Source organism: Monodon monoceros, unplaced genomic scaffold (assembly GCF_005190385.1).
Source record: "Monodon monoceros isolate NGI ecotype Baffin Bay Population unplaced genomic scaffold, NGI_Narwhal_1 Super_Scaffold_8, whole genome shotgun sequence".
Classification (NCBI taxonomy): Eukaryota; Metazoa; Chordata; class Mammalia; order Artiodactyla; family Monodontidae; genus Monodon; species Monodon monoceros.
In genome coordinates this window covers 55,105,657-55,124,123 of record NW_021703785.1, presented here as the reverse complement: position 1 = coordinate 55,124,123, position 18,467 = coordinate 55,105,657, and the positions used below count along the sequence as shown (strand labels likewise).

Below are 18,467 nucleotides of genomic sequence, written 5' to 3'. Positions count from 1 at the left end.
GAGCAACTAAACCCGTGCACCACAACTGCTGAGCCTGACCTCTAGAGCCTGTGCACCACAACTACTAAACCTGCGTGCCACAACTTCTGAAGCCCGCGTGCCTGGAGCCCATGCTCTGCAACAAGAGAAGCCACCGCAATGAGAAGCCCGCACACTGCAACCAAGAGTAGCCCCCGCTCGCCGCAACCAGAGAAAGCCCGCGCACAGCAACGAAGACCCAACGCAGCCAAAAATAAATAAATAAAATAAATTTTAAAAAATAAATAAATAAAGTAAGGGATCAATAAATATTGGATAAGACTTCTGAAATCCATTTATGTTGATGTTCCATAATGTACAGTTTATTCTGTCTCTGGCTGGGAGCCCAAGAGGCTCCAACATACACACCATATTTCTTGCAGGTCTTGCTTGGTGTCACAGAACCACAAATATATTTGGGCCACAAATGATCCCAATGAGATCAAGTCCTTAAACATCCCACATCACTGATGAACCTGCAAAAACTCCCCTTCACTCATCCTCTTAGAAAGCAGCAAAGCCTTGTTTCAGAAACTGGTTTCATATTCACTCGGATGAGAACTCACCACTGACCAATTCTTTGAAACCTCTGTGCTCCGTGTTAAGAGCAAGGCTGTACAGAACACAGTGGATCACTGCCCTCTAACCTCATCTCATTTACATATTCCTCAGGTGACTTGCCAATCTGTCAAGGTCATGAAGGCGCTAAATGGATATCACTTGATGAAGAGGAATAACATCGCTCCTATTAAAGGAAACGAAGCTGTGATCTGTAAAGCCTGGGTGTACGCATTGGAATCAGCCCGCCATACTGTTCCATACTCAGCTGTCTGACTTGGGGGTGGGGCAGGGGGCTGGCGCGTGACAGGTTAAGGACATTAGGTGTTCAACGGCATCTGCCTGTCTGAATATACTTCCACATATGAGAAGTGAAAAGTAAAATGCCACCTTTTCCCAGTTACTGTGGCATTTCATCAGCCACAAAAGTCAACAACCAAACCCTTTCAATGGAAGTTTTATCTTTCTTTGCTTCCACCAAGTTACCAATAAGCAAGAGGTACCATTTTAAAATCTAAGAGTCCTCACACAAATGGTACACAGGTAAGCCCTAGAAATATAGGAAATTAAATCGTTTTATTGGACTCAGGACCAGGCACAGTCATCTTGGTGATGGCTGAGAGGAGGGGAGGTCATGGGAGAAGAATTAGTGAGAATTATTTTCCACCTCTAAGGAGAATTTATGTTGACACCTAAAATGTTTTATAAGTCCACGAGTGATAGCATGAGAAAGACCCTTTTGCAGATTACGGGAATCACGTATTTTTCAATGGGAAACTGATGATTTTCAGAAGTTTTAAGGACATAATTAAAAAAAGAACATTTCTCTTAAAAAAAAGAGAGGTGGGAGAGGAAAACTAAAAGAGAACTGATATATTTAGGCAGTATAGTCTCACCATGAAATCTCCTGAGATGAAATGCATCTTTATTCTATTTTTTTCCTGTGTACTACACTCACCTTGCACGTTGTTGATTAACCCCAGCTAGCCATGAAATTAAGAGTATGCTGTTTCCATAAATATAAGGTAATTTTTCCAACATATATTTCTAAATGGCCTTATCAAAGAAAAGAGACTCCCCTCAGCTATATTTAAACACTTGTTTACCTGCAGGGAAAGTGCTTTCCTAATTTATTTTTTTTAAAGAACTTCACATAATGATAAAACAAGTTTTTCCTTCTAACTTACAAGACAGGACATCTGTAGACAATTAGAAACATAAAGCCCAATTGTCCATTCACATTTTGAAGGGTATATGGCGAAGGTCAAATTATTTTAATAGTACTCTGCACTGCTTTCAGTTACTTCCTGTCCTGCCAAAATAATGAGGGAAAAAGCAAGATAAAGACTTTTCACTCTTGTATGATCAATATTGCAGAAAACTGTGGAAACTCAATGCCCTCCCAGCTATTAAACCTTGCCAAGTTTTAAAAAGGTTATGAATTTCATCATAAATAAAACCCCATAGGTAATTATGTCTTAATTAGTTGGGAATGAGGAGGAGGACAGAGAGGAAAATAGTCTAGATGTTTTCAGATAACGTATTTCAGGTTAAAAAGTGTAAAAGCAACATTCTTAGAATAGCCTGGTTCTCTATAACATGTCTGTCCACATTTAGTCTAAAAGAAATAATGGCTTTTTTTGGGGGGGGGAGTTCATTTAAAAAAGATATGATTTAGGAAAATAAATTTAAAAAATAAACAACATTAGTGCCCCATATTTCTGCAATACTGAGAATTTATCAAGCTATGAGTTCCAGATCCAGTAACTTCTTAGAATAGTCAAATGAATCCCTTCTGAATGGTCTATTAGCCCTAAGCTATGTCTTGGAAAATAATTATTCCAAACTACAGTGAAATCAAATTACCATATATTCAGCATTATAAAGTTATAAATATACAGATAGGCCCAATTCTATTGTTTGATACAGAAATGAATCTAATCATTATGCATTATATAATCACATAAATACTCAAACTTAAGTTTTATGAACCAGCCAGTCTAATTTTGTCATTTAGATAAAAAAAAACAAAATAGAGAATTTTAGCTATGACTTAAAATACACTTATTTTCCACTGGTTTAATCAAGATGCTTTTAAGCAACCAAAAGAAAAACTTTAGAAGTTAAGATTCTCATTTCATCACAACTCTTCTGGGCAACTAAAAAGGTCTCTAGAAGGGTTAAACGCATGTTGGAGATAAATACATTTTAGCTGACTGACTGCTAATTGCTACCTTACCTTCAGAATGCAAAAATGACAAGGATTTAAAACAACAGCATAGGTTCAAGGATTATTAAACTAGGAAATGTCCACTTTCAGAATATATTTTTTAAAAGACTAGACATGCTTTCTTAAGTCGTGACTTCTAATGAAAGCCAACATAACTACTGCGTCAAGATGATCTTGGTTAGAGAAGGTTTCCAGTAAGACCAGGCTAAGCGGCAGAACTGCACATGGTATTCTATGAGCTACCTTCCCCTGACTCTTAAGTTTTCAGAAACTTAGCGTGGTTATACTACAGCTTAAGTCGTATTTTAAAATCTACCTCTTGGGCTTCCCTGGTGGCGCAGTGGTTAAGAATCTGCCTGCCAGTGCAGGGGACACGGGTTTGAGCCCTGGTCCAAGAAGATCCCACATGCTGTGGAGCAACTAAGCCCATGAGCCACAACTCCTGAGCCTGTGCTCCAGAGCCCACAAGCCACAACTACTGAGCCCGCATGCCACAACTACTGAGCCCATGCGCCTAGAGCCCGTGCTCTGCAACAAGAGAAACCACCACAATGAGAAGCCCGCGCACCACAACGAAGAGTAGCCCCCGCTCGCCGCAGCTAGAGAAAGCCCACGTGCAGCAACCAAGACCCAATGCAGCCCCAAATAAAATAAATTTATTTTTAAAAATCTACCTCTTTATTTAATTGAAGAAAATGCAAGCGTTCTAACAGGAAATATAAGCTATTAATACTGGCCTCCCATCATGTGAGCATGTCCATTTTTGGAAAAGTCTTTTGTATGACTCAGCGTAACTTTAGGTAAATATCTTAACCTCTCTGTTCCTAGGTAAAAAGAAGAGGTGAGATTATAAATAATTCCAATTTCCTTCCAACATCAGGAAAATCCATCTACCATATCAAAAATAATGAAGAGATTTTGTTTGAAAGATAGATACTTAACTCACTTAGGAGTAATGTCAATTTTGATTTTTCAGCAATCAAAAACCTAAATGCCTGTAATGAGAACTTCAATTTTAAGACAAATCAGTATGTTCATTTAAACTCAAAACTTTTTCAAGCAACCTCTGATATGATAAATTATTACCTCTCAACACTTACTGAGAGTCTACTTCTAGTATAAAACTCTACCTCACACCCTTCCACATACCCAGCAAACACATACCTCACCCCCACTGCTCTTCATAAGAAACGCAGAGATAGAAGCAACAGAAAGGACCCTGCACGGGCCATGAGTTTCCAATTCCCTCACAGAAACCAGAGAAGTTAGGAGGCATCTCCAGAGACTATGAATGGACCTACGATTACATCAGACATGAATTCATGTCTCCATTACACCTACCTCAGAGACTGGAATGCGACACATAAAAAAAAAACGAAGGACAGATTTTCCTCAGAAGTTCCTCAATACATTCTGTGTCTATAATCAATCCCTGAATTCCAACTCTCCACACAACCAAACATTTCACAAAAAAGAGAAAAAAAAAAGTAGCATGTCTAGTCAGGGCCAGGAAATGCACCTTCCAGTCAGTTACTACCTGAGTCAGGCCCAGTGAGTTTGGGGTTGTAAAAGCAGGTTTCTGAAACAGTGATATTATGCTCTCTTATAAGAAGTTTAGAGCCGGAAGACACAATTTTCACACACGGCAGGAGTTGGGAGAGGGCAGAATTGAGAAAAACCAAACAAGAGATGGACCCCAGTGTGTCAGCATGTACAGAGAACTGGTGAGAAAACTTCTAAGACCTTTGGCAAATGCCCCATAAAAGGTTCTCAAATTTATTGTGTTCTTCCTTAGTGTGCCTGTCTTCTTCGGAGCCATCTGTTAAGTATAACATGGCATTCATACAGTATTTCTTACCAAATATTTAACACACCTTATCCTTCGGGTATGATTTGACAAGTAAAAAACACAAAAAACATGTTTCCAGGATGCTGACACTGTCTTTATGAGTAAAATGAGGTTTCGTCAACCCGAGAGAAGTCTGCTGACCCTGGTGCCTGGCTTGAGGTTCTTCAGTGAGGGAACTCTCAGACAGACACGGTCCATTTGTACCACACCCTACTTCTGTAACATTCTCCCGGCCTGCCCCAACTTGAAAGGGAAAACCACTGCAAGTTGAAATAGGGCAACTGCACAGAAAGAAATCATGGCTCCTCTCCATAAGAGGCTTAACGATCTAGATGCGGACCCAGTGAGCACAGCTGCATTGTACTGCGGAAAGGCCTTGGGCTTTCAACAGACAAACCTGGTTTTCACTCCAGCTCTACCACGTCATGGCCCCACGCCCTTTGGGTAAGTAATCCTGAAACCCACACTTGCCTGCGCAAGGTAGACAGGATATCCACCTTGCTGGGTTATTGTCAAGGTCGAATGATAGAACACATGTCAAGTACTCAGCAGAGTACCTGGCATACAGTAGGTGCTCAGTAAATGCCAGTGCTTTATCTCTTTCCTGGATAGAAAGAACATGCAGATACAAAGACTTACAAAGCAACACAGACACACAGCTACAGCTCTAAGGAGACAAGCGGTACAGGTAGCTGAGGAGGTCAGAAAGTTCTAGATCATTCTCATCAGAAATGACCCTTGAGGGGCAGCTCCATAGAGCTTAGGTTCCCCTAAGTTCTCCGGCACCCGAAACAATGTCCTCGCCTCTCCTGTGGACTCAAGAAAAGACGTCTCAGAAGTGTTACTTAATGAAAGTCTTCATGGAAGGAGGAAAAACTGGTTGTCCATATTCTTTGCGCAATCACAATCACTAAATGGCAACGCTTTATGTTTTAAGATTCTTAGATAATTGTGATATATTCAAGAAAGTAAGATACTGTTTTCCAAATCCAACTCCTCTCAAAAATTAGAGAGGGCACCCTTCTTGCAGATGGCCACAGTGCTTTGGTTTTTGTTTTTTCAGCGAATGATGACTCTGGAACATTCGCTCATACTTGGAAGAGAAGAGAGTTTACAACTCAGTTTAGGATACTCTTCGAGTCTGATGTGAAGATTTCTCAAATATTTCTACCAAAATAGTTCAACAGGGCTCAGAGCCTAATAATAAGCTGAGAGATTTTATCAGCGCTACGTGACTGAAGGTACTCTGAATGCTTGGGGAGCACCCAAAATGTTTTTAACAAGTTGGTTACTATGTAACTACAAAACAGGAGCCTCCTACGCAATTCTAGAATTACTTCAGGCTCTCCAGGGAATTTTTTTTCCAGTTGATAGCTAAAAATCATCTGACATGGTTACCTGTAGTATCAATGCTATTTTAAGCAAAAAGATATGAAAAGTAAATAAGAATGGATGGAAACTAATCTTTTTTAGTCTGTGACCTTAAGCAAGGCCAGTCACCCCTTGCGGTTAAATAATGGCAAGTTATTAAATATTCACCAACTTCACAAATAAATGCTTTTTGTGAAGGTCACACTTGCCCATAGAGCAGGAAGAACACAAGCTATAGAGCTGCCCTGTCTGGTAGGGTGGCCACCAGCCACATGTGGCTATTAAGCAGTAGAAATGTGGCTAGTCCAATCAGTGCTGTGTCAGTGCAAGACCTCAAAAACTTAGTAGGAAAGAAAGACTACAAAATATCTCATTAATTTTATATTGTAGAGATGTTGAAATAATATTTTAGCTATCTAGGATAAACTAAAATATATTACTAAAATGAATTTCACTTGCCTCTTTTTTTAATGTGGCTACTAGTACATGTAAAATGACATTTGCAGAAGGACAAATATCATATGATAACGCTTATATGTGGAATCTCAAAAACAATGGTACAAATAAATGTATTTACAAAACAGACACGGAGTCACAGATGTAGAAAACAAACTTATGGTTACCAGGCGGGGAAAGAGGGGGAGGGATAAATTGGGAGATTGGGATTGACATATACACATTACTATATATAAAATAGATAACTAATAAGGACTTACTATATAGCACAGGGACCTCTATTCAATACTCTGTAATGACCTATTTGGGAAAAGAATCTAAAAAAGAGTGGGGGTATATATATGTGTATGTATAACTGATTCACTATGCTGTACAGCAGAAAGTATACAACATTGTGAATCAACTATACTCCAAGAGGGAGGAGATTTGCGGATGTATGTACATGTGTAGCTGATTCACTTTGTTCTACAGCAGAAACTAACACACCGTTGTAAAGCAATTATACTCCAATAAAGATGTTAAAAAAATACATCCAAAGGAAATTTTTTTAAAGGCACAAACAAAAAACAGAAACAAAAAATTCAAATGACATTTGCTGTCGGCATCATGTGCTGGGTGGGGGACAGAGCCGGGTGAGGGTGTTTCTGCTTGGGTTGTAAATCAGCTACGCCAGGGTGACTGACCCTCTGGGCATCGCTCACTGTCTCTCTGCCTTGGGTTTCTTCTTTTGTAAGATGTTGAGAGCTTGGACTAGACGTCTTTTTTTTTTTTAAAGATTGGGTTTTTTTTGATGCAGAACATTTTTTTTTTTGTCTTTACTGAATTTGTTACAATAGTGCTTCTGTTTTATGTTTTATGTTTTGTTTTTTTGGCCCCAAGCTCCCCGACCAGAGATCGAACCTGCACCCCCTGCATTGGAAGGCGAAGTCTTAACCACTGGACCGCCAGGGAAGTCCCGGACTAGACGTCTTTTAAAACCACTGTGGCTTTAACATTCTAGGATTCAAGTGTGCAAGAGTTATTGCTGGTGGAGAAAAGACAGAGGACAGGCTGATGGCAGTGTTGGAACCAGGAGGCAAAGCAGCTTCCCTAGAGCTGAGCTCCGGATGGGGGCCTAAGAAAAGCCCAGGGCATCCCTTACAGCCACCCAGCAGCTCGTGTGCCCCGAGCCTAGAGACAGTGCTCTTCTACCTCTGCCGCCTGCCACCAGCAGCTGACAGGAGAATTTGAGGAAAGCCCTGCCCCGTGTGGGGCTGGCTGCAGGGCTCAGCACGTGCACCACCTATTAGCAGATGAGCTGCTCTGTAGCAGCACAGCCCATGGGTGGCACGCTGTCAGCTTAAGCCCAGGGTGCAGTGGGACAGAAACACATTACGGCTGCCAAAGGCTGACTTCACCGATGTGCCACACATCCACTCCGCAGGAGCCCGACAAGTGGAAAAACACCAACGCTGTACTCATACAATGTTTGCAAGACCTAATCCAAATTCTAGCAAACCCGGATTTGGGGGTTTATCACACTCCTGAAAGAAGCATTTTTTTAAAAAGCAAATAAATATCAGTTTCTTCCGAAGTGTTATTTGCTATATCTTTTGTTTTCCAGAATCAGTTAAAATGGAACCTTCTGAGTTAACTTGGATTGAAAGACAGAGTCGCCACTCACTGGCACGGCCCTTGGGAGTCCTCGCAATCGGTCCCAAGCCGCCTTCTTGGTCCACTGTCCACGATTTGACAGCAGCCTTCAGCAAACATTTTTGGGGGCATCTATCTTGTGCCAAGCACTGGGATAAAACAGCAAGTAACACCCAGTTCCGGTCCTGAATCAGCTTTCAAGGTGTAGCGGGTGTTGGCCTGGAGAACGCCAAGTGAGAAGACAAATGTGGTTCCCTGAAAATTCAGTGATACATAGAGGGTGCTGGCCTTAGGAGCACCCAACCCTGGCTTGGAGGATCTGGGAAGGCTTTTGGAGGGAGTGAAATCTACCTTGGCTAAGAACTGACCAAGAGAAGAAGAGAAGGAAGAATCAGTCCTTGTGGAAAGAGTGATGTGCTCAAAAGTCTAGAAGTGAAAATGAACAAGGCTGGAATTCAGAGCGTAAAGGGGCCAGGGACAAGAGATGAACCTAGAGAGGTATGCAGGGGCCAGACTCAGCAGGGCCTTGAACACTCTGGGAAGGAGGTGATGATGGCCTAAATCTAAGCCGTGGCCTCGAGGATGCAGTGCCCAGCCTCACTCCACCTAGCCTCAATGGGATCATACTGCTTCACACTCCCCAGGCATGCCGTGCACTCCCGGGCTGTCGGGCCTTTGCACAAGCTGTCCTTTCTCTCTTGAGTGCCTCCTCTGTCCCTTACGTGGACTTATGTAAGGCACCTCTCAAAGGTCTCTTCCTGTACAAACCCTCCCCAACCCCAAGACTGAATCAATCAATCAGTCCCTACGCCATGCACTTACTTCTTGTAATAGAGACTTTGTGGAGAGGAGGGTGTCTGCCCAAATTAATATCTGACTTCTTGCAGAATCACCCCTCTCGGTGGCAGCCGAGCAGCCGTGTCCAGGCAATGTGACCATGTGCCTTGGGCATCGCTGACCAAGTCAGGAGAGGACGCTGGAACCAGGTCTCGCCTCTCTCACTCAGAAACCAAGGCTGAGACATGCTAGTAGGTCCTGCCATGTGCTTTATCTGGGGGGACATTTAAACTTGGGATCTATGGGCTAGGCGACCTCTCCATTGTATGGAGAAAGCTGAGCAAGAAAACCAGTGGCTTCCGTGGTTCTTGACAACTTTCCAGTACCTTGTTCTAGTCACTCACGATCCCTGACCAGATGTCATGGTGCTAGGGATGTGAAGACCCCTGTCTCCTTATGACTCATCCCAACTCTTGGTGTGAGCTAGTTGGAATGGGTTTCAGATACTGCCATCCTGAAAAAGGTACTCTTTTTAGGGCTCTATTGCCTCTATACAGAAATTACTCACTTCTGTCCTAAAATCAAAGTGGATACATATGTGACATGGGGGCTGTCACTTTCAGAGCCAATTCCAGATGAACACATGACCATAGAGTCACAGCACTCTTTATCTGGGCCTCACAAGCCACCACCCCAGTGTTCCAGGTGGCCCTGAAAAAATTAACTGGAACTGACACACAAGAGAAAAGTTATTGGCCATCAATGTTCTAGATTGGAGTCTACTTGAAGGAAGGTATTATGTCCTTTTCATGGTTGTAATCACAACATCCAGCTTTGTGCTGGACACAAGGGCAGTACGGAAGAATGCTTGTTGGAGGATAAATTATGACTATTATGGTTTAGACCTGTTGCTCATTCTTGACTCTTCATTCACCCAAGATATCTTTAGCTCAACAGAAGTACAGAAAGAACTCATTCTTTCCCATTTTAGAAACAAGGTCAGTAATTCAATTAGTAGTGAAGGAGCTGACATCTCGGTCTCAGGTACACACTTACAAGCCACCTCTGCCTATCTATAACTTGTTCTTCTTTCTTCTCCCTGAGGATATGGACACATTTTAAAGTTACATCAATTTGGAGCAACGGTTCCTAAAATTCTTAGAGAATCAGAACATTCTCTTCTTTCCAAGTTAATTATATACATTCATAAAGTTTGGCCTACTAACTTATTTGCTGATTATTTTGCCAGTGTATCCATAATGTATCACAAATTTATTTATGCATTCTGAAAAAAAAGTGATCTAAATACCATAGGATAATCTGTAAACTTCAGGAACTGTAAATCCTGAAAACTTCAGGAAGTGTAAACTACAGGAAACCTATAAATTTCAGGAACTCTGTCACAGCAAAGCCATGATTATTCCTTTCCCCACTTAATGTCTCTATCATATACAGACCTTCCCACAGGACATGATCCCCTCCTTGACCCACTGGAGCAAAAAGTCTTTCTGACTGCCTTGATAGGCTACAATTAGTAAACAAACAAAAAGGGCATCTTAAAAATCAGTAACATACCAACTCCATTAACTGTTTGAGCTGACCTATCTCTTCAGGCAGCGATCCAAGTTTGTTGTTACTTGCAATTAAGACTTTGAGAGGCAGACCACACAGGCAGGCCGGCAGGGCGGACAGCTGATTCCGACTGCGAAGAAATAAAAGAACTCTGGTAAACAGGCAGGCTACTTCATACTGTTTGTGAACATGTTTTTTCAACAAACAAGGAGAAAGGAGTGACCGAAGAAAACATTTTGCAAATATAAAAAGTCTGATAAACTTTTATAAAAATGCAAATCCCAAGTGTATAAGAAAATAAAAAATAGTTTTTAAAAATGAGGGGCATAGGCAGTTGTGAGGGAAACAACTTTTTCCACAACAAGGGACCCTATCAAGCCCCCTGAAGATGCTGAGCTGTTGGCCAGCTCGAGAGCATATGGGCAACACAGGCTGTACCACCAATAGCAACGGGAAGCTGGTGCCAACTGTTCCCTTTCTGACAGTGTGAACGGGAGATGCAGCGAGGACGAAAGCAACCAGCCCAGCGCAAGGAAGCATCATCGCATCCATCTTAGTAGTGACGAGGAAGATCATTTTGCTGTAACTCACAAAACCGCCGGGCCCATTTCCAACATTTTGTTAAAGCAAGAGCTCTGTGGTTAAATTCTGCTTGGGTTATCTGTGAGAGAGCTAATTAAAAAAGAAAAAGGAAAAGTCGGCCTTCTGGCAAAAGTGAAGTTGGAGCCAAGAGGGGTTCAGTTTCACAGAGGAGCATGAAAAGTGTGAGCCCAGGCCTCACCTCTGCTCTTCACCAAAAGGTCTCTACTCTACTTAATGGTCCGCATTGAGAAGTCTTTAAATTTCCCATCATCAACGCTAGTTGACTGAGAGACAGGAAAATATAGGATAAATGAAATCTACGAATCACATCAAGGATATGTCGACCATTTATTTACCTTCCCCTCCACAAGGAGCCCTTTTCCTGCTATCAAGTAAGGAGACAGATGGTTTTCAGTTTCCCTTTCTTTCTCAGCCATTCTGCTGAGGGAGCCAACCACCAGGCAGTGAAATATCTACAAATCTGTATTTGGAACTTCTGCGTGTATTCGCACACACGTGTGAGACTTCGGAAGCTGTGGTACCATGTGTGTATTTGTGGGTGTGCATATGTCTTTGTGTGTGAGAGATGGGAACAGACAGCTAGACTGGAAACACACCAAAATGTTATCAGTAGCCATTTTTGGGGAGTAGGTACAGTGAGTGGATTTTATTTTCTTTATTATACTTTGCTGTATTTTCCAAAATTCCTACCAAGTGCTTTTATAATTTGGGAAGAAATATCATTATAAAAAGAAACTTCATTGGATACTGGCTACATGGGTGCTTCTAGGTGTGGAAATTCATGAAGATGTACACTTATAATCTGTGCACTTTTCCACACATATATTATAGTTCAGCAGAACCTTTTACTCCCTCACCCTACCATGTGAGGGGGTGGGTATCTGATTAGGAAAGGGTGTCTCTAACGGACGGGCTCAGAAAAAGCACGTGCTGTGCTGTCAAAATAGCCTTTCCAACCTGGGTCCCCCCTGTGACCACTGTGACCAGGGGCCTGATGCCAGGTAACCATACTCTAGCAAGAAAATGTAGAGCCATGTCTTCTCTCCCCTGCCCAGATGTGAAAAGAAAGCTCTTTGCAAAAAGGCACAGAAGGAAGAGAGCTTTCTCTCAGGGGGTCCAGCAGAGGGGGAAGGAGAGTGAGAGCCCTGAGGGTGGAGGTTGTATCCTGGTGCTGGAAGGACCAGCTGGCTCTTAGCTTCCCCTTGGTTAGGATAACAGGCTAGAATAGGGGCAATGGGCTCGCCCTGACACTCTCTCCTGATGTCTGGGGGCAGTGGAAGGGGAAGCCAGGGCTACCAGGCTGTCTTTCTGTGCTCTCACACCCCTCGCGCTGCCCCCTCTCAGCTGCAAGAGCCCAGGAGGGCTCCTCGGTCTTGAGGAGGGGGCCTTCCCAGTGCCCTGCCGGGACAGCTTTCTTCAAGCTCCAGAAAAGTTTCCTGAGATACTCCCTCTGCAAAGGAGAACCCAGTTTATTAAAAGGTGGCAAGTAAATAATTTGGCATTTGTGGTTTAAAATATTTCTTAATATACAATTTCACATAGTGAGGACTGCTAAATTAAAACGTTAATACGGTAATCCTCTTACTCTGGAGCCATATTTGAACTTCCTTTGGAAGAGAGGATAACGGGAACAAAGATAAGCATTTTTAGAAATTTCTACGCTATTTTCCACAGAATCAACAATTACAGTTGGAGATCTTTCCTGTGTTTCTCTGCTTGGAAGCTCAGATTTAAAGTATTCCCAGTCTCACTACCTCGATGCAGGCATCTAATCAGATTAGCAGGTATTGCATTGGATGAGCATCTATATACCATTTAAGCAATGCAGTGAAGCTTTTGCTTCCTTCAGACACGTGAGCATTTGAAATTACATGGGATTATTCCCACTGCAGTTCTTCCAGGATGGGTAACTAATTTAAAATAAAATTTAGGCTTGTAAAGCATTTGCGGTTTCTTTGACGGGGATGAATGCTTTTTATGATTAAAGCAGCTCATGGAATAGCCTATTTATTTATGCCCTACACATTCCTCTATCTATACTGTAGTTAATCACCTGTAGACAAATCGAGATGCCAGGACTAGTCATAATACAGCATGCCACAGGCCTGGGGCACATTTCTTCTATTTCATCCATCCGTTCCCTCAGCCTGTACTTTGTATATTTTATCACAGGATGTTCCTGTATTACTGGTAATTTCCCCCACAGAAAAAGGAAATACACACGCACGCAAAAACCCATTAGCTCTCCAGCAAATATTTATAAAGACGAGGAGAAACTGCACGCCCTTTAATCCTCTCCCCACTAAAGACCACAACAGCAGCCTAAGCTTTTTGAAACTACTCATCTGGCAGCAACTTTTCTCAAGCAAGTAAGTGCCTCAGGCCACAATCCACCACTCTGGCCCCCACTTGTCTCCTGCAGCCCTCTGCACTATGAACAGGCCCTTGAAGGAAACAATGGTTAAAAATAAGGCCGTACAGCATCTGATCAGGTAATGGCCAACATTTATTTTCAAATCCAGCCTGGGAGTCACATCTGAAAGCAATATATTTAAAAAAAAAAAGATTTTTTAAAACTCACTCATTACAAAAGAGTAAATTAACGGGGGGAAAAGGGCCACTTATTCAGAAGTAGAAATTACAGGTTCGGTCATGGTGGCCTGAGCCTTCCTGCCAGCACAGAGCAGGGCCTCCCCAGTGTTTCTTGTCACTCTCCCTGCTCAGGCTGGGTGGAGGATGGCGCGAGGAGGAATGAGGCGGGGCCGGAAGGCAGCGGGCTCTTACCAGCCTGTGATTACTGCTAACGCTTTGTCTTCCTTCCTTCTCGGCTGAATGACTTCCTACTAGAGTGACTGGTCTGTTTCCTCATTTCAGGGTGAAACAAGGCAGCTCATCATAACCTCAACAGTTCTGATAGCCTAAGTTTGCAGGTTAAATTCCTCTTCAAGTAGCGCTACCCTCGCTTAACAAAAGTCCTAAATTAAGGAATTCACAAACCAAGTCACTTCTGCATGGTTTCACTTTTATTTTTTTTTTTTTAAATAAATTATTTTATTTATTTATTTTTGGCTGCGTTGGGTCTTGGTTGCTGCACGGGGGCTTTCTCTAATTGCGGCGAGCGGGGGCTACTCTTCGTTGAGGTGCGCGGGCTTCTCACTGCGGTGGCTTCTCTTGTTGCGGAGCATGGGCTCTAGGCGTGTGGGCTTCAGTAGTTGTGGCTCACGGGCTCCAGTGCACAGGCTCAGTAGCTGTGGCACACAAGCTTCGTTGCTCCGCGGCACGTGGGATCTTCCCGGACCAGGGCTCAAACCCATGTCCCCTGCGTTGGCAGGCAGATTCTTAACCACTGCGCCACCAGGGAAGCCCCGGTTTCACTTTTAGAGAGTGTTATTTTAATGTATTTTGACTATGGCCTTCCTTAATTATTAATATCCATGCTTTCAGATTTAATTTTGGTATTTAACGCTATTTATTACTGGTTTACCCGAAAGTTATTTTCCTTAATGTATGTGATGATAAAAACATGCTATAGTCTTACATGTGATTTTATTATCAGACAGCATATGTGTTTCTTATTCTACTGGAATAGATCCTTTTTGTAAGTGAATGGGTTCACTTAATAATGAAACATGGAACTCACTTAAAATAATTTATAGAAAGATTTCTGTAACAGACTCACCTACTCAGTTGGTACAGAGATCACCAACTGTGGAATTAGAAAACCTGGGTTCAAGTCTCATCTCTGCCATAATCGACCATAGAACTTTAGGTAAGTCACCTACCTCTCTGACTCTGTCAGCCATAAAACATAGATAATAAGACCCACCTAACATGATACATGAGGTTATGGATGTAAAAGTGCTTGGCCCAACACTAAATCCATATGTTAAGGTTAAACCGTTCCCAACACCACTGACGTAGCAAAGCAATGGGAGGTGACCAAAAAGAGCTTAATTAGGTTTTAGTTATTGATTTTATTTCCTAACTGCTAACATTTCAACCACTCTTAAACTAAGGTTGCATGTTCAATTTGTCAAAAACATAAGCCAATTAAAGATGACGATTCGGAGGCATGTTGGGGAAAACCAGGCTGGTTTCAGGCCAAAACAAACCAAGTAACTCTTTCCAATCTGGAGAACCAGAACTAGAACAAAAAAAAAAAAAAAAAAAAAAAATCACACCAATGACCTTTTCTCTCCCATCTTCTCTAATTGCAAGATCCTACCATTACTCTGGGAAAACATGAATACCCAGGGGTCATCATCTCTATTTACTAGTTTTCAAAAACGAACAGAAATAATAATGTGAAATCACAAACCTATTAAGAAAATGTCACAGTGTGCCTCTAAAGGGCACAGAGGAAGCAGGGCAGGGTTCATGGTATCGGCACCTCAGGCTCACCCTGTATAGGTCTCAGGCAAGGAAGGGAATAAACAAGCACAGGGGAGTTATTGTATATTGCTTGTTTGAATCACACTGTCTGTGCTTTTGGCACATGAACCACAGTGAAGAGCGGTTATTTTACTTGAGCCAAATAAGTTTCCTCTTGCACAGGGTACCTCACCTAATTTTGCTGTATGTTCTTTTTGCATACGCTGTTCGCCTTTAATTAAAGGCAGAGTGATTTTTCTCTGGTGTGTGTTTGCCACTTGACTGTTCCTTGTCTTCATGTCCACACACAACGGTGAACAATATCCATAGAGAACTATTTCCTTTTTCCTGCTTGCTTCATTCTGAAAACCCACCATGGCAAAATTTCTCGCCCTCATTTCCTCAAATGACTAAATACTTCCCCTGCATGGCCAGCCCTCCCCCTTCATTCCCACCATCCTCATGTACCTGAGACAAGGACCAACAACAACCAGAGCCTGGCTTTAAGCTGCCTGGAGATATCTTGGCCAACATTAGTTTTGTAAATATAAATTCTATAAATATAGCTTTACTAATGTGTTACATGACATTTTTTAGATAGAAATTCTATTGACCTTATGTATACGCATAAAATCCGGGAGTCCACATCTACATCTAACTTTGAAAGCAGTTCTGCTCCCTACAACTTGAGAATGACAATCATTTGAAAACTTAAATGTTGCAAAACTAGAAACACAGAGTCATCATTTCAAGTGAATCTTGAACGAGTTTTGAACACTATACCAATCCATTTCACACTACACAATAGGGCCATTCTTTGAGAAAGTAAAAGGCAACTTTAGAAAACTAAAAGAAAAGGAAGAAGCGAGCATCTAAAGCAGCTCAGAGTTCAGGCAAATTGCTGCACCAGCCATTTTGCTGTGCATACCTGCACCATATTTGGCTTCTGCAGCTGAACTGGTTTCCCACAACAACAGTCTATCAGTCTCCTCTTGAGTATAAATAAACCTTTGCTTAACATATTCTGGCTTTTTACACCCCTAACAGTCAGCAACCACCACTACCGATGTCTGTAATTAGATTTCAAAGTGCAGTTATTGATAACTTGTCCCTTTCTCAGCTATTTCCTCTCCTTTTTTCTAAGATCTCTTCAATTCTATAAGGACAAGTCTCTAAAAACTATTCCTTAAAGTTTCCTCTATAATATTTATCATTTCCTTCCTTCATTGTAAAATGGAGTTAAGTGTTCAAAATCAAGGAAGCTTTAGATTTCAAAGAGAACTCAACACCTGATACTAGCAAGAATAATAATTGGCCAAACACCTCCAGAGGCAACAATGTAGATTTGAGGTTTTAAGTATTGAGACTGTAGAGGCCTGAGCCTTATGCAAAACATTGTTGCTGCCAAGTGGGAAAAGTACCACTAAATGGCTGGAAAAGATGTACTGGCACTGAAGAGAATCCTCCCACTTTTAGGAGCCATGTCCCAGGCAGAATGGACACCACCTTTCCGTCCCCAGGAAGGTACGCCTACCTTACCTGCCTTCTCCTCCATGCCACTCCACACCAAAGCCAGGGAAATAGATATTTTTTACTTTAACATTTTTCCCAGCCAAAAAAGAAAGGGCTATGGATACTGACTGAAATGAGAACAGGCTGCTCAGATCAACTTTTACCCAGGAGGACTGAGTTAACAAAAATCATTCATAATAAAATTTAAGGTGCCTGAGCATTTTTGTTTATCATTTGAAGACGTGTGTCTCTCCATCCATTTCCAGGAATTTCTGAATGCGTAATGCCGGTAGACATGCATGAATATATTACTCTATATACGTCCTCTTCTTCCCACATATCCTTCCAAGTAAGTGAGTGTTCAGAAAGCTTCTCTCATGTAACTTGACAGCCAATAATAATTCAGTTCCACTTAACTGCTCTAAAACGTAAACAAATCAGCAGCATATCCTCTTTACTAAAAATGCTATAAAATCCATTTACTTTACTCAAATACTAGACCTCTTGCTATTATTTTCCTTAACCCATTTTGGAATCCATAAGATAATAGTATGCCACAAACTTCATTCAACAAACATTTCTTGGGTGGTTATTATGCATAAGGCACTGCGCTAGGCACTTAGACAACTATTATTTTATTTATATTCACAATAATCCTGTAACATTAAACCCCCTACTTTTCAGACACAAAAACTTATGTTATTCAGTGAATTTAAACCACTTGCTCCAAGCTGCCTAGCTAATGCTAAGATATGAAACCATGTGGGCTGGGCTTTAGATCAAAGTCTGTGGTCTTCCCTCAATAAAATACAGCCTCTTCTCATTTTACTTTGGAATAAAAAGTACAGGTAAACCAGGAAAACAGTAGGAGGAGAGCTCCAAATTCCAAACGGAGGCAACTGAGACACTAGACTGACAATTCAATGACTGATGTATATGAAAAGGGATGGAGGAAAGGGTCGAAGATCATCTCTGAGATTCCAAGCTGGAGGATAGGGTGCTGGAGAAAAGCGGTAGGAGCATGGCTGGGAACGAGGTTCCAAATATGCTAATTTGGGAAAGAAAAAAGGGGCTTAGTTTAGCCCATGTTGAACTTTGAGGTGTTCCATCTAAGAGGAATTGAATTTTAGTCCATTGGGAAAATAAGGACTAGTGTTAAAATGAGTCAAAGTGACAGAGAATGTATTGGATACACACACATAAGGCATGAGGTCTGAGAGAGAAAATTTAAGGACCAAAGATGGGGCTTTGGGGAATACTAGCATTAAGGTGCAGGAAGAGAAAGAAGATCCAGACACAGGAATAGAGAAGAGACAGAAAGAAGTCGAAAAGTGAGCAGGAAAGCATGTGACCAAATCAAGGGAGGAAGATGCTACGGTGTCAAGTGCTGAAAGGAAGCTAATTATTTCCTACACTTACTGAGTGCCACTCTGCCCAAGAACCTGTTCTAAGCCCCGAGAAAATGTGAAATGTACATGAATCCTAAAGCTTATTAACTCCTACCAAGATACGCAACAT

General features: G+C 41.8%; 1 protein-coding gene across 7 annotated transcripts in view; it reads right to left on the bottom strand.

Moving 5' to 3' along the window:
• The window catches only part of LRCH1 (leucine rich repeats and calponin homology domain containing 1), a 205,901-nt gene that overhangs the window by 84,681 nt on the left and 102,753 nt on the right, over positions 1 to 18,467 (bottom strand). For all 7 annotated transcript variants that reach the window (XR_003791707.1, XR_003791704.1, XR_003791705.1 and 4 more), the window contains exon 3: positions 10,467 to 10,593. Coding sequence is in view for 2 of the 7 variants with exons in the window: in XM_029210024.1 (XP_029065857.1) it covers positions 10,467 to 10,593 (127 nt within the window). In the remaining 5 variants the exon portion in view is untranslated. The remainder of the gene's footprint in view (positions 1 to 10,466; positions 10,594 to 18,467) is intronic.